General features: G+C 38.5%; 1 protein-coding gene across 1 annotated transcript; it reads right to left on the bottom strand.

Annotated features, from left to right (window-relative positions):
- Window positions 1-14,979: 14,979 nt before the first annotated feature.
- Window positions 14,980-17,280, bottom strand: LOC113685538 (uncharacterized). The gene has a single exon (XM_089180144.1). The coding sequence runs from the start codon at window positions 16,702-16,704 to the stop codon at window positions 16,006-16,008; it is 699 nt and encodes a 232-aa protein (XP_089036270.1). The 5' UTR covers window positions 16,705-17,280; the 3' UTR covers window positions 14,980-16,005.
- Between the last annotated feature and the right edge of the window lie 278 nt (window positions 17,281-17,558).

Below are 17,558 nucleotides of genomic sequence, written 5' to 3'. Positions count from 1 at the left end.
AACGTAAAACCAAATTTAAAGTTATTTACTTCTGGGCGAATCGAATGCGACATGAAAATTAAATCTCACGTGACAGGGTGTTAGGGAAAATAATTACCAGCACATTTTCTGCCCGTGCCGAACAGACTGAAAGACTTGCAATTATATCTTACGTGACAGACTGATATATTTTTTTAAAAGGTTTGACCTTCAGGTTTGGTTTTGCGAGCCGAATTGATTGCGCACTTGAAGTGAATGTTACATAAACATATCTTAGCGATATTACACACCAAAACGTCTAATAAGTTATTTATTGTTCAACTACTTAAGATGCATTTCTTATAAGGCAAGACAAGTGAAACAGATAGAGGAGCGTAGCACGCGCAGCGGACCGGTTAAACAGGTTTTTTTACATTACAAAAGACCAACTGCCCAATATCGCGTGATATTTGTAATTGATTCGTGCGTTACTTCTTTTCCCTTAGAGCAGTTGGATAATAAAAAAATGCCATCGAACGCTTTCTGTCAGTTATCAGTCAGTTGATATTCTCCTGTTTGTAGTGAGAAAGGAACGCCCCATAAAAAGTAACGAGAGACATGTATTAGCCACAAAGAACATTTAAAGAACAAATTTTAATCAAAAGTGATAGTGGATAAACTGCCCAACACAATTTAAACTTCAAAAGCTTAATTCCCAGAGTCAAAGAATGGGTCTCAAAGGTTTAAAAATCAACCGTTTAAGTAACACTCGAGTTATGTCGAACTCCAAGAGGAAATAAGGGAAGAGAGAGGGAGGCTTCTAGTCCAGGCCTTAAGATAGTCTCTCGTGCAGAATTTTGTTTTCCGAGACGTCCGGTTGGAGGTGCACATCTTTCTTATCATCTGAAGTGACCACCACTATTATGAAATGGTGGCTGAGAATATTTTTTTAGGCGAAAAGGAACGTGAAACGCAAAACTAAACGGGACTCGTGTATATCTTTTTGCATGAACGAAACGTGACTATGGCCTTTGCAGCATATGCGACACATAAGACAAACTACGGAATCAAAGTGCTCTATGAGCAAACTCGTGAATTGACACATGATTTTTTGGATTATGTTTAATGTTACCTGGTTCAGGGAATTTTGTGGTTGATTGTCGTATCTATAGTACGAGCAGTAGTTTAGTGTTCGCTAATGTAGCAAAGAAACAAAGTAACGTTGGGATAAGAAGGCATTACAATTGAAATGATCATGCTATTACATTTGACAAGGGTGGAGATGTCATGTCTTTTAAACGTATATCATGGGTGAAAAGTGAAATTTACTGTCTATCATTGTAAATATTAGAAAATCAAGGCAATACTGTCTTAATGAAAACATTAACAATTCCCTCTTTATCAAATGAGACAAACGGGAACGAGTTTTGAGTGATTTAATTAAGCCAAGACTGCCACCGTCATTTTGGATCTCCACCTGGGTAGATTTTAGTCACGTGCTAAGCAACGTATAATTAATAACAAGATAGAATTTCATTTCAGGCCTATTTATCAATTTTGTGGTGTATAACTTTCGCATTTTAGTACGTAATATGTATTTTGAATCTTCAAATTGTCTTGAAACTGAAAAGAAAATTTTTCGTTAAAAATTCACTGAAAATCGGTAGCTAAAATTGTTTGTTTAGGTGTTATTTGATTTTCGTGTTAACTTGTAATTTCGTCAGTCGCCGGCATCTTTTGTTGCTTCACACAGGAAAAACACACGATACGAAACGTAATGATCGATTTTGTCCTCAATCTCATGTCATAACAGAAAAAGCATTTGAACATCTGTAAACTCCGTGCGCTTCGCAGTAAGTGATAATTTCAATGAATCTTCGGATTGTTTTCAAGTTCAAGGATTATGAATTACAATTTTATGAAAAACGAAGGTTGTTCTGTTATTTCAGTGTGAATCCTTGCATGTCTGCCAGTCGCTGACGCCGCTTGTTGAAACTAAAACGAAAAAAAACACTCTTTTAAGATTATCATTGGCTTCTTTTTCACCCCACCACTGTTCTAAGCAACAAAGGTCGCCATTTCTTTTGTTTATTGCTCGCCAAAAACTATCAAATGCACTCAAAAGCCTAAAATCGAAAAAAAGTTTACAGGAATCGACCAATCGCGCGAGCGAGTGCGATTCCCTACATCGTATCCATAACTCACTCTTGCGCATGCGCGCAATTCACGAGTTAAAAATAAGATATGAAATCAACGACGGTCACATAATAATGCACCAAAAATTTCAGGTTAAAAACCTTGATAAATCTGAGAAGACCGTGGCTTGTAAGTAAAGATTTTCCGTTCTGCGAACAAAATGCATTGGTAGGATTGCTTACTGAAATTTCAAAACTTTCCTTAAAACGAGAAAAACAAATGCCAAAATATGAGATAAGCATTTATGTTAAGAGTGCTCTAAAAGCAGCTGGACTGATAACTAACGCAAGATAAACTACAGCTTATAGCAAAATAATCCTATTATGTCTGGCAGAAATAGTTCCCAACTTCAAAATGGGATAGCTCTAATGCTAATGTTATGTAATGTTAGATAAGTCAAAACAAGAGCCTCATTGGAACTTGAGCTAATGCTCAATGTTTGCCATTTCCAGGGGCCAAAATATACCCAGCATTATGACATAAGCTTATCTCACTGCACGACAGGGCCGACATGTTGTTTCATAGGAAGTGCTTGTACATTATCGCTATCAATGTTGAGTGCCTTGTGACAAATAACAGAGTAATGAAATAGTTTAATAGACGACAATTCGTTGTTCCCAAAGAAACAGTACACTGCAACTAAATAACAAGATCAACAATAATTACGAGGAGGTCTAGTCTAGTTGTAGCAACGTCCGATGGAGGCAAGATGTTACCTGGTTTAATGTTATATTATGAAGATATTTACAGGAGCCAATATCTCTTATCAGTCCGACATTGCTTATGAATGCAATATCAATTTTCCGAGGCGAAAGCAAAGCCGGCTGTGCCAACTTTCTTCCAATCAGAGCCCAAAGGCTATGTCCCTAAGATTTCTGCTCAATATTTATTTTGGCTTTTTCATGTATATCATAAACTGGGCACGTTACATATCACCATGCATACAAGTTTTTTTAAAGGATTTATTAAAATTAAATATCTTTCTCCACATGTGCCTTTTCCAGTTTTCAACAGTGCGGTCTCCCAACCAGTTTCTGCTGTTTTGCTGTCACCACAAAAAATAGACATATTTTCTCGGTATACTTTCGAGGGCAGCAAATTTAAAAACAAAAAGATAAATTAAAAAAAAAATAACAAAAAGAAAAGTGCAAGGGAGAAGGATTGGAGTCATCGTTTCATAAAGTTGATAGAGAGAAGATCATTTCGATCAGAAATGAGTTAAGAATGTATGGCGGCTCTCCCATCCCAGGCACACTTTCAGTATCAACTTACACCCCGCTGTTTAGAGGATTATGAGTAGAAATAGTTTTTAAATTATAAAAGGTTAAAATCCTATGTTTGAAAGTGTAAAATAAATTGACCCTTTTAGTGTCCATCGGCAATTTGTTCTAAGCGAGGAACCACATTCAATTTGGTAAATGCCTTTAGGTTGTAAAATGTATGACGTCATTTTATAGTGTTAAAAGACAAAATTGGCAACTTATTTAAGTGTTCAGAAAATGAATGGAAATAATGTATATCCATAAGCCATTCAGTAAAAAAAAAACCATGATAAGCAAGTTGACATTCCTATTCGTGGTCGTGAATTTGACGTGGAAACAAATGTTTCCACGCAAAATACAATTCGTGGTTTAAATATTGGAGTATTTCCATTATATTGCGAAAAGATGTTCAATTACGAAGAAAATGACTTTACCTACTAAAAATTGATCCCGTACAGGAATCTCCTGCAACCAACCCTTCTCATATTTTCAACTTCTTTGATATCCTCGTTTTGTTAGGTTAATTCCATTTCGAATTCCCGATCAAGAAAGTAGTTGTTAAATTTTAATTTAGCCTGTTCGACACCTCTTTTTCTGAAGGTAATTTAGTGTTAACAACTGGGTTGAAAACGTAAATTAGCCACCGTAAAGAGTAAAAAAGCTGACGTTTCGAGCGTTAGCCCTTCGTCGGAGCGATTAGAAGAATTGTGGGTTGTGTATGGATTTATATGTAGAAAGTGGAGCTACGCCATTGGTGGGAATATGATGACGAAAAAAACAGGAATAAATTAGTTGAATGAAAAGCGCTCGTTGATTCCGTGGGGATTAAGGGTGCCGATTTGAAATATAAATTTTTGTTCTAGTGTTTTACGGCTTTCCGAACTGCCTAGATGTAAGGAAAGGCCGCAAACTGCCATATGCTGTTTAGAATGATAAGGAAGATTAAAGTGTCTAGCGACTGGCTTGGATGCGTCCTTGTCATTTATTTCCACATCGCGAAGGTGTTCTCGGAATCGGTCACCCAGTCGTCTTCCTGTCTCGCCGATGTATAACTTATTGCAATAAGTGCAAGTTATGCAGTAAATAACACTGGCGGAGGTACACGTAAAGTGATCAATGATCTTAATGGATCTTTTGGGTCCCGATATTTTCTGTACGTTGTGAATGAAAGGACAAGTTTTGCATCGTGAGCGAGCGCATTTAAAAGTTCCAGATTGGTCATTGGTTTGAAATGAACTCCTGACTAAAAAGTTGCCTATGTTTTTGTCACGTTTGAATGAAATAAGTGGGGGTTGCGAAAAGATAGTGCCAGTCTCTGAATCGTTTTGGAGTAATTTAAAATTTTTAAGAATGATAGATTTAACTGCGTGGTTGTGAGGGTGAAATGTAAGAGTAAATGGAATGCGATCCGTGTTCTCCTTCTCGGCCGTTTGTAGTGCTGCCTGTCGATCGATTTGTTGGGCACGGTGGTAGCCCGCTTGAACGACAGAAACAGGATAGCCGCGTTTATCGAAAAACTGGCACATTGCCTCTGATTTTTCGGAAAAATCAGAGTCGTCACTACATAAACGACGAAGTCTGAGAAACTGTGAAAAAGGTATGGAGTTCTTGACGTGTGATGGATGTGAGGATGAATACAACAAGTAACTATGTGAATCTGTAGGTTTGTAGTAAACACTAGTACATAAGCCGTTGCCTTCAATTGAAATTTTGATGTCTAGAAAAGCCAAAGAATTGTCGGAAATTTGCCAGGTATATTTAAGAGCCGGATGAAAGGAATTGACGGCGGTTATAAATTGAGTGAGCTCCTCTTTGGTAGAGGAGGTAGCGCCGATGCAATCGTCAATGTAGCGGCCGTAGAGTTGAGGTTTTGGGCCGTGGTATTGGCTAAAAAATTGATGTTCGATAAAACCTACAAAAAGATTGGCGTAGCTGGGTCCCATTTTAGTACCCATGGCCACGCCGTTAGTTTGTTTGTAGTAGTTACCACCGAATGAAAAGCAATTGAGTGTGAGTACTAGTTCGGCCATACGGAGTAGTGTTTCAGAGCTAGGTTCCTTAACAGTGCGTTGATCGAAAAAATGTTTGAGGGCCCGGAGACCTTCGTCATTGGGAATGACAGTGTAAAGAGATGTTATATCCATGGTGAAAATAAGTTTGTTTTGGTCGAGGAAACTAAAGTGAAATTTATTCCTGTTTTTTTCGTCATCATATTCCCACCAATGGCGTAGCTCCACTTTCTACATATAAATCCATACACAACCCACAATTCTTCTAATCGCTCCGACGAAGGGCTAACGCTCGAAACGTCAGCTTTTTTACTCTTTACGGTGGCTAATTTACGTTTTCAACCCAGTTGTTAACACTAAATTACCTTCTATACTCTCCCACCGACGCAGCACCACAGTTTCTTTAGAAACTTACCCCTTTTACCTCTTTTTCTGAGGTGACTTAAGGTATAAACAAGTAGTACTTTTCATCCTCCGCGCTTAATTTATAACCAGGTAACTTCTACGAATAACACTTAGCTCTTTTAGAGGTGGTACCTTGGGTGTGCCCTTTCTTCTCCGAATTTTCTGTTTCCTCTGTTGTTATGTAACAGTCTTCGAGGACTATTTTCTCTTAAGATATCTTTTTAAGTATGATTCTAATTATGTCAGTAAGTTCATTATAATTTTTATATTGTCAATCTTGTTTTTGTTTTGCCCAACCTTGATCGTAAGAGTAAGAGATTTATGGTAGAAAATGATTTTGTAAAGCGTAAACATCTCGAAGGTACATGCTTAGCATCCAGGAGCTGTTTCTCATAACTTAACGTGATTCGCTAACTTAGTGAGAAATGATGACGACGACAATAAGGAAAAGGTGACCGAAATTCTACCAATAAGATACGACCGCCAAAAGGAATAGGAAATTATTAACTTGTTTATTATGGTTTTTTTTTTTTACTGAATGGCTTATAATAAAATAAAGCCTTTTTACAGACCCAAGGGGCCCGTGGGACCGGCGCTTAACTCCGGTTACCTTAACATGAAGTGGCTAGGAGTATTGCTACTCCCCCCTGGATGGGATGCTTGTGCATCGCAGGGTTACCCCCAGCACATTTGCTGGTACCCATTTGTACACCTAGGTGAAGAGAAGCACTGTGAGAGTAAAGTGTATTGCCTTATAACACAACACAATGACCCCGGCTAAGGCTCGAACCTGGACCACACGATCCGGAGTCGAGTGCACTAACCATGAGGCCTCCGCGGCTTATGGTGATACATTATTTCCATTTATTTTCCGAACACTTAAATAAGTTAAAAACACGTATACAGAAAATTCTTGCTGGATGCCAATTCTGTCTTTTAATAATATGGGTTACTTCTTTCTGGCTAGTATTTTTTTTTTTATGTAGAACTACTTTGGAATAAGAGTGTAATTTAGTATTATCAGATTTATTCCAAACTAATAAAGGGACTAAGTTCCTAAAGAAATTATGGTGCTGCGTCGGTGGGCGAGTATGACAGGGTAATCAAGTATTATCAGCTGAGTTGATAAAGTAAATTGGCTACCGTAAAGGCTTTAAAAGCTGATGTTTCGAGCGTTAGCCCTTCGTCAGAAGGATTGGAGGAATTGTGGGTTGTGTGTGTTTATATGCAGAAAATGGAACTACGCTATTGGTGGGAATGTGGTGACGAGAAAACAATTATAAATTAGAGTAAGAGTGATGGTAAGTTCTGAGCTCAGTAAAGAAATAGAGAGAGGTGTTTTTCGCCTTTCCCTTCATCTAAACAGTTCGGGAAGCCGCCAAACTCTAGAACAAAATTTTTTCTTTCAAATTGGCACTCTTAATCCCTACAGTATCAACGACCGTTTGAATAAAGGAAAAGTAGTACGTGTCATGATATCAAAAAAAAAATAATAATATAAACAACTGACAGATGAAATTTCAATCAAAAAATTTTTTTACTCATATTTTTTGTGTTATCATTTTATAAGCAATTTGATTTTTTTACTTCAAAACTCTTTTTTTCTTTTCGATCCGTGATCCAGTCCGTGATCCAATCCGGTCCGGTCCAGATTTTGTCGACGCCGGGTGCAATGCGAGAGTGAACGGAATACGATCAGTATTTTCCTTCTGAGCCGTTTGTAAACTGACTTTCGGTCAATTTGTTATGCACAGTGGTGATCCACTTGAACGACAGAAACAGGATAGCCACGATTATCGAAAAACTGGCACATTGCCTCTGATTTTTTTTTAAAAACCATAGACGTCACTACACAAACGATAGAGTCTAAGAAACTGTGAAAAAGGTAGGAAAGATTCTTGACATGCGATGCAAAGATGAATACCACAACTAACTAAGTAAATCTGTGGGTTTGTAGTAAATGCTAGTGCATAGACCGTTGCCTTCAATTTCAATTTTGACGTCTAGAAAAGCCAAAGAACTGTTGGAAATTTTCCAGGTATATTTCAGAGCCGGGTGGTGGGAATTGACGACGGATATAAATTGAGTGAGCTCCTCTCTGGTACAGGAGGTAGCCCCGTTAGGTAGCGCCATTACAGTCGTCAATGTAGCGACCGCAGAGTTCACGTTTAGGGCCGTTGCTTCGACCGAAAAATTGGTGTTCAATAAACCAGTTAAAAGATCGGCGTAACTGGGTCCCGTTTTCGTACTTTGTAGTAATTGCCACCGAATGAAAAGCAATTGAGTGTTAGTACTAGTTTGGCTGGACTGAGTAGTTTTTCAGAGCAAGGTTCCTTGACAGTGCGTTGATGGAAAAAATGTTTGAGGGCTCGGAGACCTTCGTCATCGGGAATGACAGTAAAGGGAGATGCGCTGGATGTACACGCGTACGCGTACGTACACCAACAAGAACCTCCCCGTCCTATATCTGAGTTTTCAGTCCTCAAGAAATTATCGGCGCTTAACACGAATAAAGTATCCGGACCTGACGGAATCACCTCTTGGTTACTCAAAGAAAACGCGGACTTATTGGCTGCACCAGTGGCAGACTCTTGCTTTCTTCCTTTTTGGAGCGTCGCCTTCCAACTTCGTGGAAGAAAGCGGACATTACACCCCTCCCGAAGACCTCACCTGTTAGTGATGCTGACAAACACCTGAGGCCCATTTCTCTGACCCCAATTCTTTCTAGAGTTGAGGAAGAGTTTGTCGTTGACGGCTACGTCAAGCCTGCCGTCCTTGCAAAAATTGACCGGAACCAATATGGGTCTGTCCCGAAATCCAGCACTGTGCATGCCCTAATCAGCATGCTTCACAACTGGTATAAGGATACTGACGGTAACGGTTCTACGATGCGCGTGATGCTTTTCGACTTTAAGAAAGCATTCGGTCTTATCGACCACGCCATTCTTATGGCCAAGCTTGGGGATTACGAACTACCTCTTCGGGTGTTAGACTGGATTGCGGACTTTCTCACTGACAGGAAGCAACGAGTGAAGCTCGCCCATGATTGCTACTCCGATTGGGGATCAGTCAGGGCAGGTGTACCGCAAGGGACCAAATTGGGGCCCTGGCTCTTCCTGGTCATGATAAATGACATCAATGTCAATGGCTTCAACCTTTGGAAGTACGTCGATGACACATCGATGGCCGAGACAGTCCACAAGGGCCAACCGAGTGGAATCCAAGTTGCCGTAGACGAACTAGTTAGGCAAGCTGAGACAGATAAGTTCCAATTGAATGAGACCAAGTGTAAAGAGTTGCAGATAAGTTTTTCAAGATCTGCAGATTCTTTCGAAGCAGTTACTATCAACAACAAACCAATAGAGGTTGTAACTAGCGTAAAACTTCTTAGTCTTACAATTTCAAATAATCTTAAGTGGTACGCTCACATAAAGAATGTTATCAAAAAAGGATCCTCCAGGCTTTATTAGTTAGGGCAACTTAAGCGTGCAAAAGGAGATCCTGTGCAGCTAGTTTGTTTCTATACTACGTGTATCGGGCCGCTGTCTGAATATGCTTGCTAAGTTTTCCACAATGGTCTACCTAAGTGTCTCTCTGAAGAGCTAGAGAACATTCAGCGCCGTGCACTTAGAATAATTTTCCCAGTTCTTAAGCTACCAAGAAGCTCTTAAAGAGTGCAATATTGCCGCCCTCTACCAACGGCGTCAATTGCTGACGGAGCGCCTATTCAGTGAGATCAAAGACAACACCTGCCACAAATTACATGGCCTTTTGCCGTCATGTAAACTTAGTACCGTAGCCTTAAGGAGAAAGCGCGCTTTTAACATACCTTTTTGCAGAACAAATAGACTGAAGAATTAGTTTTGTCATGTACAACGCGACTATTTCCTAATGGCTTTATCATGTGTAATGCGAATTTTAATATACATATATAGTATTTTTAGCCTTTTTTTCATTTAGTTTTTTATTCTTTTTGTATTTAGTATTAAGTAAACATTTGTACAGCCCGTAATCCAGCCTTTTGGCTGCAATGGATTTTAATACAGCTATCTATCTATCTGGCCAAGGTAATTTAAGTCGCGAAAATTTTCAAATGCGTGTTGGCTGTCAGTTATTAATGTATGATTTCAGAGTTTTGACGATAGAGGCCATAATTTTGTTTAAATGGCTGGAAACAAGTTCGGTGGGACAACTACAGGCAGAGACTATGGGTCGCCATGTGTTAGGTTTGTGGACTTTAGGTTAAAAGTAATACACAGAGTTCTAAGAGTGGTTATGGTGAGATTTTTTGCAGCGGCCGGCGATTCTTGTTAAGCTAAAAGATCGTTACTCGTGTTTTTGACAATGAATTAGTCGACGAAAGTGAGATCTTTTTCAGCTTTAGCATAAAATAAGGTGTCAGAAGGTTGTCGAAAAGCTTTCTTTTGATAGAGGTCGGCCCGCCAAACAACGACTGCATCGCCTCTGTCGGCCGCTTTAATAACTGGCATGCTTTGCGTTTTTTAGTGCCTGCCACTCTTCCGAAGAAAGGGTGGAAAATTTGGCGTTACGATTTAATTTAAGTTTGTTGATCTCGTGAGACATTTTTTGATGAAAAATCTGAAGATGCGAATTGGCCCCTGGGGGAGTCCATGTAGTCTTTCGAAACTGAAGAATTTTTGACAGTATCTTTGCTAGAGGTGTAGTGAAAATAGGCTTTCAATTGAATGCGGCGAAGTAATTTTCTCTCTAACCATTCTAAACAGCATAAGGCAGTTTGCGGCCTTTCCCTACATCTAGGCAGTTCGGAAAGCCGCAAAACTCTAGAAAAAATATTTATGTCTTTCAAATCGGCACTCTTAATCCCTATAGTGTCAACGAGTACTTTTCATTCAACTAATTTTTCTTGTTTTCCCGTCACCATATTCTCACCAACAGCGTAGCTCCATGCTAGTCGATATAACACGTCAAAAACCTTTTAAAATGGGAGAACACATCCTTTATAAGGGGAAGTCAACAACACTCTCTGACAATACCCGGCCTATGCAAATTCAAATTGTAACCAATGGCAACTTGGTAACAAAAAGAAAAAGAGTAAAGCAAGAAAACAAAGGAACAATGAGAATGAGACATAGTCCTGTTTCAATGTCTCCGATAATTCAATGCTTGTGGAAGAATGTACTGTTGCCGCCAAAAATGCGTTTGGCGTATCTTATTGCGAATTCGCACTCTTCTTTTGTCGCATTTTTATTTAGGCCTTTTGTTCTACACGCATAACTTTCATCAATATTCTATTACTTATTCCTGTATAATTTTCCTTTGTTTAAATAGCTTGTGTAAGTTTTCACAGTGGGTTTTAACGGTTCTGTCGTTTACTGTTAAACCGTCTATCCGTCGCTTTACTTCGTCTTCGATTTGCCATTTGTCCTGGACATCGTACGACGTTTGTAAGTGTTTTTTGCTGTTCTTTAATTTTTGTTTATAATAATATTGTAATTGTATAAACTTATAAATTGTAGTTTGTCTATCATTTACCAACCGTTTCGATTTGAATGACTTCTCTTCGTTTCGTTTTGCAAATTTTGGAAGTGAATTTGCATATAACGGATATTTTTTGCTATCACTTGTAAAACACTGTTAATTGGAAACTCCATGATAAAAAGTATTCATGGTGTAAAGCTAAAAAAGCAGTTATAGAGTACTAATCAAATTATTCTCTACTGACACTACAAAAGCCATGAAGGACTACTTTAAACCTAACCTGGAGCTGTCACTAGACCAAGTTGTTCTCTAATGTCGGCACCAGTGACCTTAAACACAAAAAATTGTTTTAAGTTGCAAAATCGATCGTAGACTTTGCCAGACACATCGAAAACTCATTTGATGTCACCGTCGCTATATCTTAGCTTACTTCTACAAGAGATAAATTCAGTGGAGCAGTGAAAAAAAGCGAACAAACATTTAAAGGGCTACTGCCGTAAGCTTTGATGGACACTGATCCAGCAGCAAATACTCACAGAGAATCAGTCTCGGCAGGGGAGGACCGCATCTTAATTTTAAAGGTAATCATAACATTTTTAACCACTTTCAAACCGGACATTGGATTAAAATTACGCGCTCTCTTCGGATTTCGTACTTAATCAGTGCACCAAATGCAACATTAAATTCCGTATTCTAAATGAAACTATAAGCGGTAAAGAGCCTACCTCACTGTTGCCATCTCGACGTGGTTTTAAATTAGCTTCTTTGAATATCAATTAAGTAACTAATCACACAGAAGTATTTAGAATTTTTCTTGCGCTAAACAAAATAGACCTATTACTGTTTGGTGAGACTAAACTCAATGAGACCGCAAGAGACCATGAGGTCGACATCTTGTGATACGATATACCGCAAGAGACCATGATATACCGCAAGAGACCATGAGGTCGACATCTTGTGATACGATATAGCTCGACGTGACAGAACAACAATGGCTGGGGTAGAAGTCTAACTTGTGTTCTAAAGCTTCTGTTCTCTGAAAACTAACTCGCGGTTCCATTACTGCTCACAAACTATTATGAAAATGGCTTCAGCTACAGATGTGTTACTCGTTGGATTATTACTATTTATTTACATTTCTAAAGCCGTGCATTGTGGTGAGGCCCGTCGCTCCTAATGATTATAAAAGTTACAAGGCCCGCCAAGGTTTTGAGAGTAGATGTTTAAAACGGGAATCTGAGCCTTTAAAATTTCCAACGACATATTTTTAGGCTCAGTTTCTGAACTCAATCAAACCTGGTTTCAAATGATGCGAAGGGTCTAGGAACGAATTTATAACACCAGTACGAGACCAACAACAACAACAACCATCAGAGAGAGCAGGAAAGCCGACTAGCGTATAATGGGCGAGTAAGTATAATAATGTTGACAGTATCTTTTTGATAAATATCTTGCTAAATGAAAATTTAAGTTTCTTAACTCGGAGGAGGGCCATTTTTGGTGGAAAAATTAGCGTCTCTTCAAAGTGTCGAAGGCTTGTTTACGTTGAATGTTAATCTTGATCACTGTGTGTCCATAACCCTTATCTTGCAAATCTTGCGCTACTTCGATAAACTGTTTGATATATTTAAATTTTTATTCGTTCAAACATTCTGATCCATCCTATTCAATTTTAACAGAAGAGCTTATGAACAGAAGAGCATATGTACCGTTCGACATCCTTCCCCTCGGGCAACCCACGTGGGTTTAACTATCGTCCGTACCCGGGGTGTGGGGAACTTAAACCTGCCTTCCCGGGGTGGAGAATTTGAATTGGAGGTGTGTAGTCTTTCTAATGGAATGCAAGTGTTTTAGTGTGGAAAATTCAGATATTAAGACAAAGGTTGTGAACAAAGTCTTTGTATAAAAAAGCTGCCCAGCTGGCAAAAAAAATTCTTTTTGAAAAATTGCAATGAAGCTAGGGATCTAAGTGACTTAACACACAATGGATTGGCATGTATATGTACAATCAGATGGAAAATGTTTTGGCTTGCATTTAGGTTTCCTGTTGTTGTTGCCAAAAGTAGTTGGCTTATCTCTGTTAGTTGGCTGAACCTTGTTAGAATTCTTAGTTGAAAGTTGATTTGATAGATATAATATACTTATTAAGCACACAAAATTACATTGCAGCTAGAAGGCTGAACTGTGGAATAATTTGTTAAAAAAAATTTAATGATATGCATGGTCCTTGAAAACTACTTTAACAATGAAATTTAAATCATAAAATATTTGCTAATTTGTATCTAATTTACTTCAGACTTTTTTATGTATAAATTATGTGCACTGGATGAAAATCTAAAAAAACTGTGGTCTTGTTTATGACAAGTTAAGGTTAGAATTTGCTTCTCTGTACGTGGGTGGTTTGAAAGAACATCTCTATCTTTTAGTTCTTGTGAGCTGTATTTGAAAGGTTAAGTTTCTTTTTACTTGGTTTGGTGCTCAGATGATGACACGATACTTAGCACTTATAGCTGACACATTAAGGCTCTTCCAAAGGGGAATGAAGGGAATGAAAAGAAGCAATTGGCAAAGATATTCCTAAACCAATGTAAGTGAGGCTAAAGGGTTTGCACTTTTTGCTAAGTTTACAGGTGCGAACTCAACGTTTTCAATAACCAAGGAAGAAGAAACTGATTTACCAATAAAATTGTATCTAATCAAAATCTACAGGTGTATGAACTAGTGAAAACTAAAATGTTTGAGTAAAAATGTGGCAGTACATGATAATTTTTTTGGCAGCTAGGAGCTCCACATAAAAAGAGTAATGTAAGGGAAACCAGAGCTCAGCAAGTTACCTTCACACCTTGACATTTATGTTTTGGGAACCAAACCCATACCAGAGAATTGATGCCCTCATTTTGGTTTTATGTAACACCACACATGCACTGTTCCAAGAGCTTTGTTTCACTTTGTCAGGAAAATGGAGTGCAACAATTCTAGAAAAACCTTGGGCAAGCGGTCATCTCCTTTATAGGTCAAAGGGCCCTGTTACTATTCTTGTTGCCACTTACACTAAAAGTTCTTGTCAGGAGGACAAAATCTGTGTTGCTCTGCTTGATCTTTACAATGTAGGTTGGACAGAGTTGTGTAAGATGGTGATATTGTCTTTTGCTATGGTGTAAACAGCTACATTAATGATGATGTAATGGATTTGGGGTTGAAATGTTTTGTGTAATGGCTAGAGCTTTATTTGTTCATCTGAGAGGTGGCTGCACCCTCCAACTGGCTTTATCATGTGAAAAACAGTTGCATCAAGGAAGTCACTATGCATTACAAACAGTTAACATTTGTAAAACAAAAAGCTTACAATAAATGGAGAATTACATGTAAATGAACTAAAAGTGGAGCAAACATAGCCAAACAAAACATCAACAGCAATGTTACATGTAAATTATCAATTATGAATCTTACTTTTCACCCATACATATGCACTAGAGGGAGTCAAGGAAAATTTGTGTAAAACTAAGAGCCTATATACTAGTGTGGTGTTGCTTAACAGTAATGATTAAAATCATTATTTCTTCTAATGAACCAATAATGCTCAACAAAGTTGCTAAAAAAACATTAAAATTACATCATAAGTTTGATATTTTTTAATATGGAAACTCTCCCCTTAAAAGAACTTGAGAAGAAGAAGAAGAAGAAGATGCTTTTATTTAGTTAGGGCAACTCCTACAGTTACAAAAACTGTTATCCTTAGAGGCCCTAATTAAAAAAAAATATATATATATATATATGATGAGTAGCACAGTCACATAGCCATTTGCTGCAACATAGTTCAAAAATAACTATTTTTTTAATTTTCACTTTTTATCACTTTTTGACTTTAATTTTGATCAAAATGTACATTGTAATCAATATCTGTAAATATTTTTATTATTTTGCATTAATAACATTCATTTTGATATTACCCACAATCCATTGTGGGCGTGGCACATTTTTGGTTTTTCATAAAATCAATGTAAAAATGGAAAAAAAGAGGTTTTGTAATCATTAGTTCACATTGAAGCAATGATTTCCTCATTTTCTTTTAAAGGGAGTTTGTAAATAGACTTTTGTCCTCTCTTTCTGACTGGTAGGTCACCGCAAATGTGACGGACAGTAGCAGCATGTACAAACGCTTTCCGTTTTTCGTCAATTGTGAAGGTCATGTCATGAATGTTCTCCCTTATGTAAAAGTGCCCCTTAAGAACTCTGTCTCCTCTGTAATAATGACACTGATAGTCATCTGTGACATTACTGTCAAGTTCTTCAACTCCATCAGAAGTGACCTGAAGGAGATAGAAGTCGTAGACAGGATCATCTTTAGCGGCTATCGCAACTGTACTTCCCTTGCTGGCCAGGTCAGCTATGTAGGAAGCAGTATCATGGTCTAAAATTGGTGCTTCAGTTGCCTGTCGAGTGGTTGCCACATCACCCTCTCTGGTTAGCTCCACCAGCTTCCATTCATCAAGCCATGCCTTGTTAGTGCAATTCTCCTCATCATTCACAATGCAACTGATGCAGTAACAGGAGCGGTGTTGCACAAACACCTTTCCCTGCTGAGGGGTGGTTTTCACAAGAGCCTCCTCATTCACAATGCAGTTAATGCAATAGCAGGATCAGTGTCAAACTAGCACTTTCTCTTGCTGGGCTAAAGACTTCATGCAGTGCCATTGCCTGATTCCCTTTACCTCTTAAAATTTTCTTCCATCTCTATTTCTCGAGACAGCCTCTTCCCCTTCAGATGGTACATAGAAGAAGACTCTTTGCTTTAAGTGAACTGCATTTGAAGCAGGCTGTGTGAAGTTGGCCTCCAGGTATTCATGCATGGCCTTAGCACTGTTGATGGTGGTAGTCCTGTAGAGAACTACTTGGCTGATCTTCTGTTTTATATTTGAGCCAGCTGCATCTTGCTCTCCTTTTGCATGAGAGGTTTCAAAGTAATTTCTTTGAATGGTATATCCAAAATTAGCAAGAGAGCAAGACAGATTACCAACACAGTGTCTTGATTTATATTGTGCTGTGAAGCCATCAGTAAAATTGTGCATCTTTTCAACTTTGTAGATGATATGGCTCAAGTATCCTTGCACAAGCTGTTGCACCTTGTGGACACTGTCCTGGTCTTGTACTGTATCATCTGAGATGACAAATAGGTGTTCTTTGATGATGTTGGGTTCATCCTCAGTGCTACTTTCATCATCAAAGTCTTCCACTGCATGGTGATAGAGGATGGTGATGTGAAGTGAAACTTTAGCGACATCAAAGTATTCAGACTGTATTTTGTCTAGCTGCCTGCATGAGTAACCCTCAGAGTGGTCATGAACACGTACTGCATGGCCCATTGGGAAATGTTCAAGGAGGCTATCCATTTGATTTCTTTGCCACTTCGCCATGAATGAGTGGTAAGGGTAATCCTAAAGTAGCTCTTTAAAGTAAAGAAACAGCTCATAAGGTTTCTTTAGAGGAGAGGAGAAGTTTCCTTTGACATAAGAGCTGTTTTCTTTCCTGAGCATTCGACAGAAACTTCCCTGTTGATATGTACTTGTAGCATGACAAGTGGACAGTCCCCTCTTGTGAATTCTCCTCGGGCAGCAGTTGTAGTTTATCAATGCTACAAGACTCACAATTTCATTCTTAGCACTCAATCTGGTGGTAGATGATGTTTTTTTCTTTGGGATGGAGGGTCTTCTCTGCAACTTCTGTGAGTGATTTCCAGATAAGTGAATCGTTGTCGGTTTGGTTCTCTTTGCTTTTTAATAGCTCTTTCCTGAATTTAGGACAAGTGCCGAAAACGATTTTTGCGTCAACGTGTTTTCGACAAGACACGATTTTCTGTCTCTTTCTTTCACCTGCGTAACATAAAAGGGCATAAAGTTTTCAAATTTCCTTTGTTGACTGTAACTTAAGGGTGGAGCACTTTGAATTCTTGGAAAGCCTCCATCTTGGTCTTTTCAAGAACATGCTTGGCATGCTTTATGTACTGTTTTTATGAATGCTTTTCTTCAGTCTTTCTTGTCTCCTGTTGGTGGGCTCGCTGAACTTGACCAGTAATTGAAAATTTTTTTCTTATCTTGCCCCAAAAGAGCATCTTTGCAAACTTTGCACTTTACGTACAGCCAGGTTTCTTTGTCGCCTTTTGAGATTTCTTTGCGTATCTTTATTGCTTTGCTTATACTTTGTTCATTGAGGTTGACCAAACTCCCCAAGGACTTTTTGGCTCTAGATTTTTTGACATTATCTCCAAATG

Source organism: Pocillopora damicornis, chromosome 8 (assembly GCF_964200805.1).
Source record: "Pocillopora damicornis chromosome 8, jaPocDami1.2, whole genome shotgun sequence".
Taxonomy (NCBI): domain Eukaryota; kingdom Metazoa; phylum Cnidaria; class Anthozoa; order Scleractinia; family Pocilloporidae; genus Pocillopora; species Pocillopora damicornis.
This window is presented reverse-complemented; position numbering and strand designations above follow the sequence as displayed.

Excerpts from the sequence above, each read along its gene's own strand:
- LOC113685538 (XM_089180144.1), bottom strand. The coding sequence starts at position 16,704 with ATGGCGAAGTGGCAAAGAAATCAAATGGATAGCCTCCTTGAACATTTC.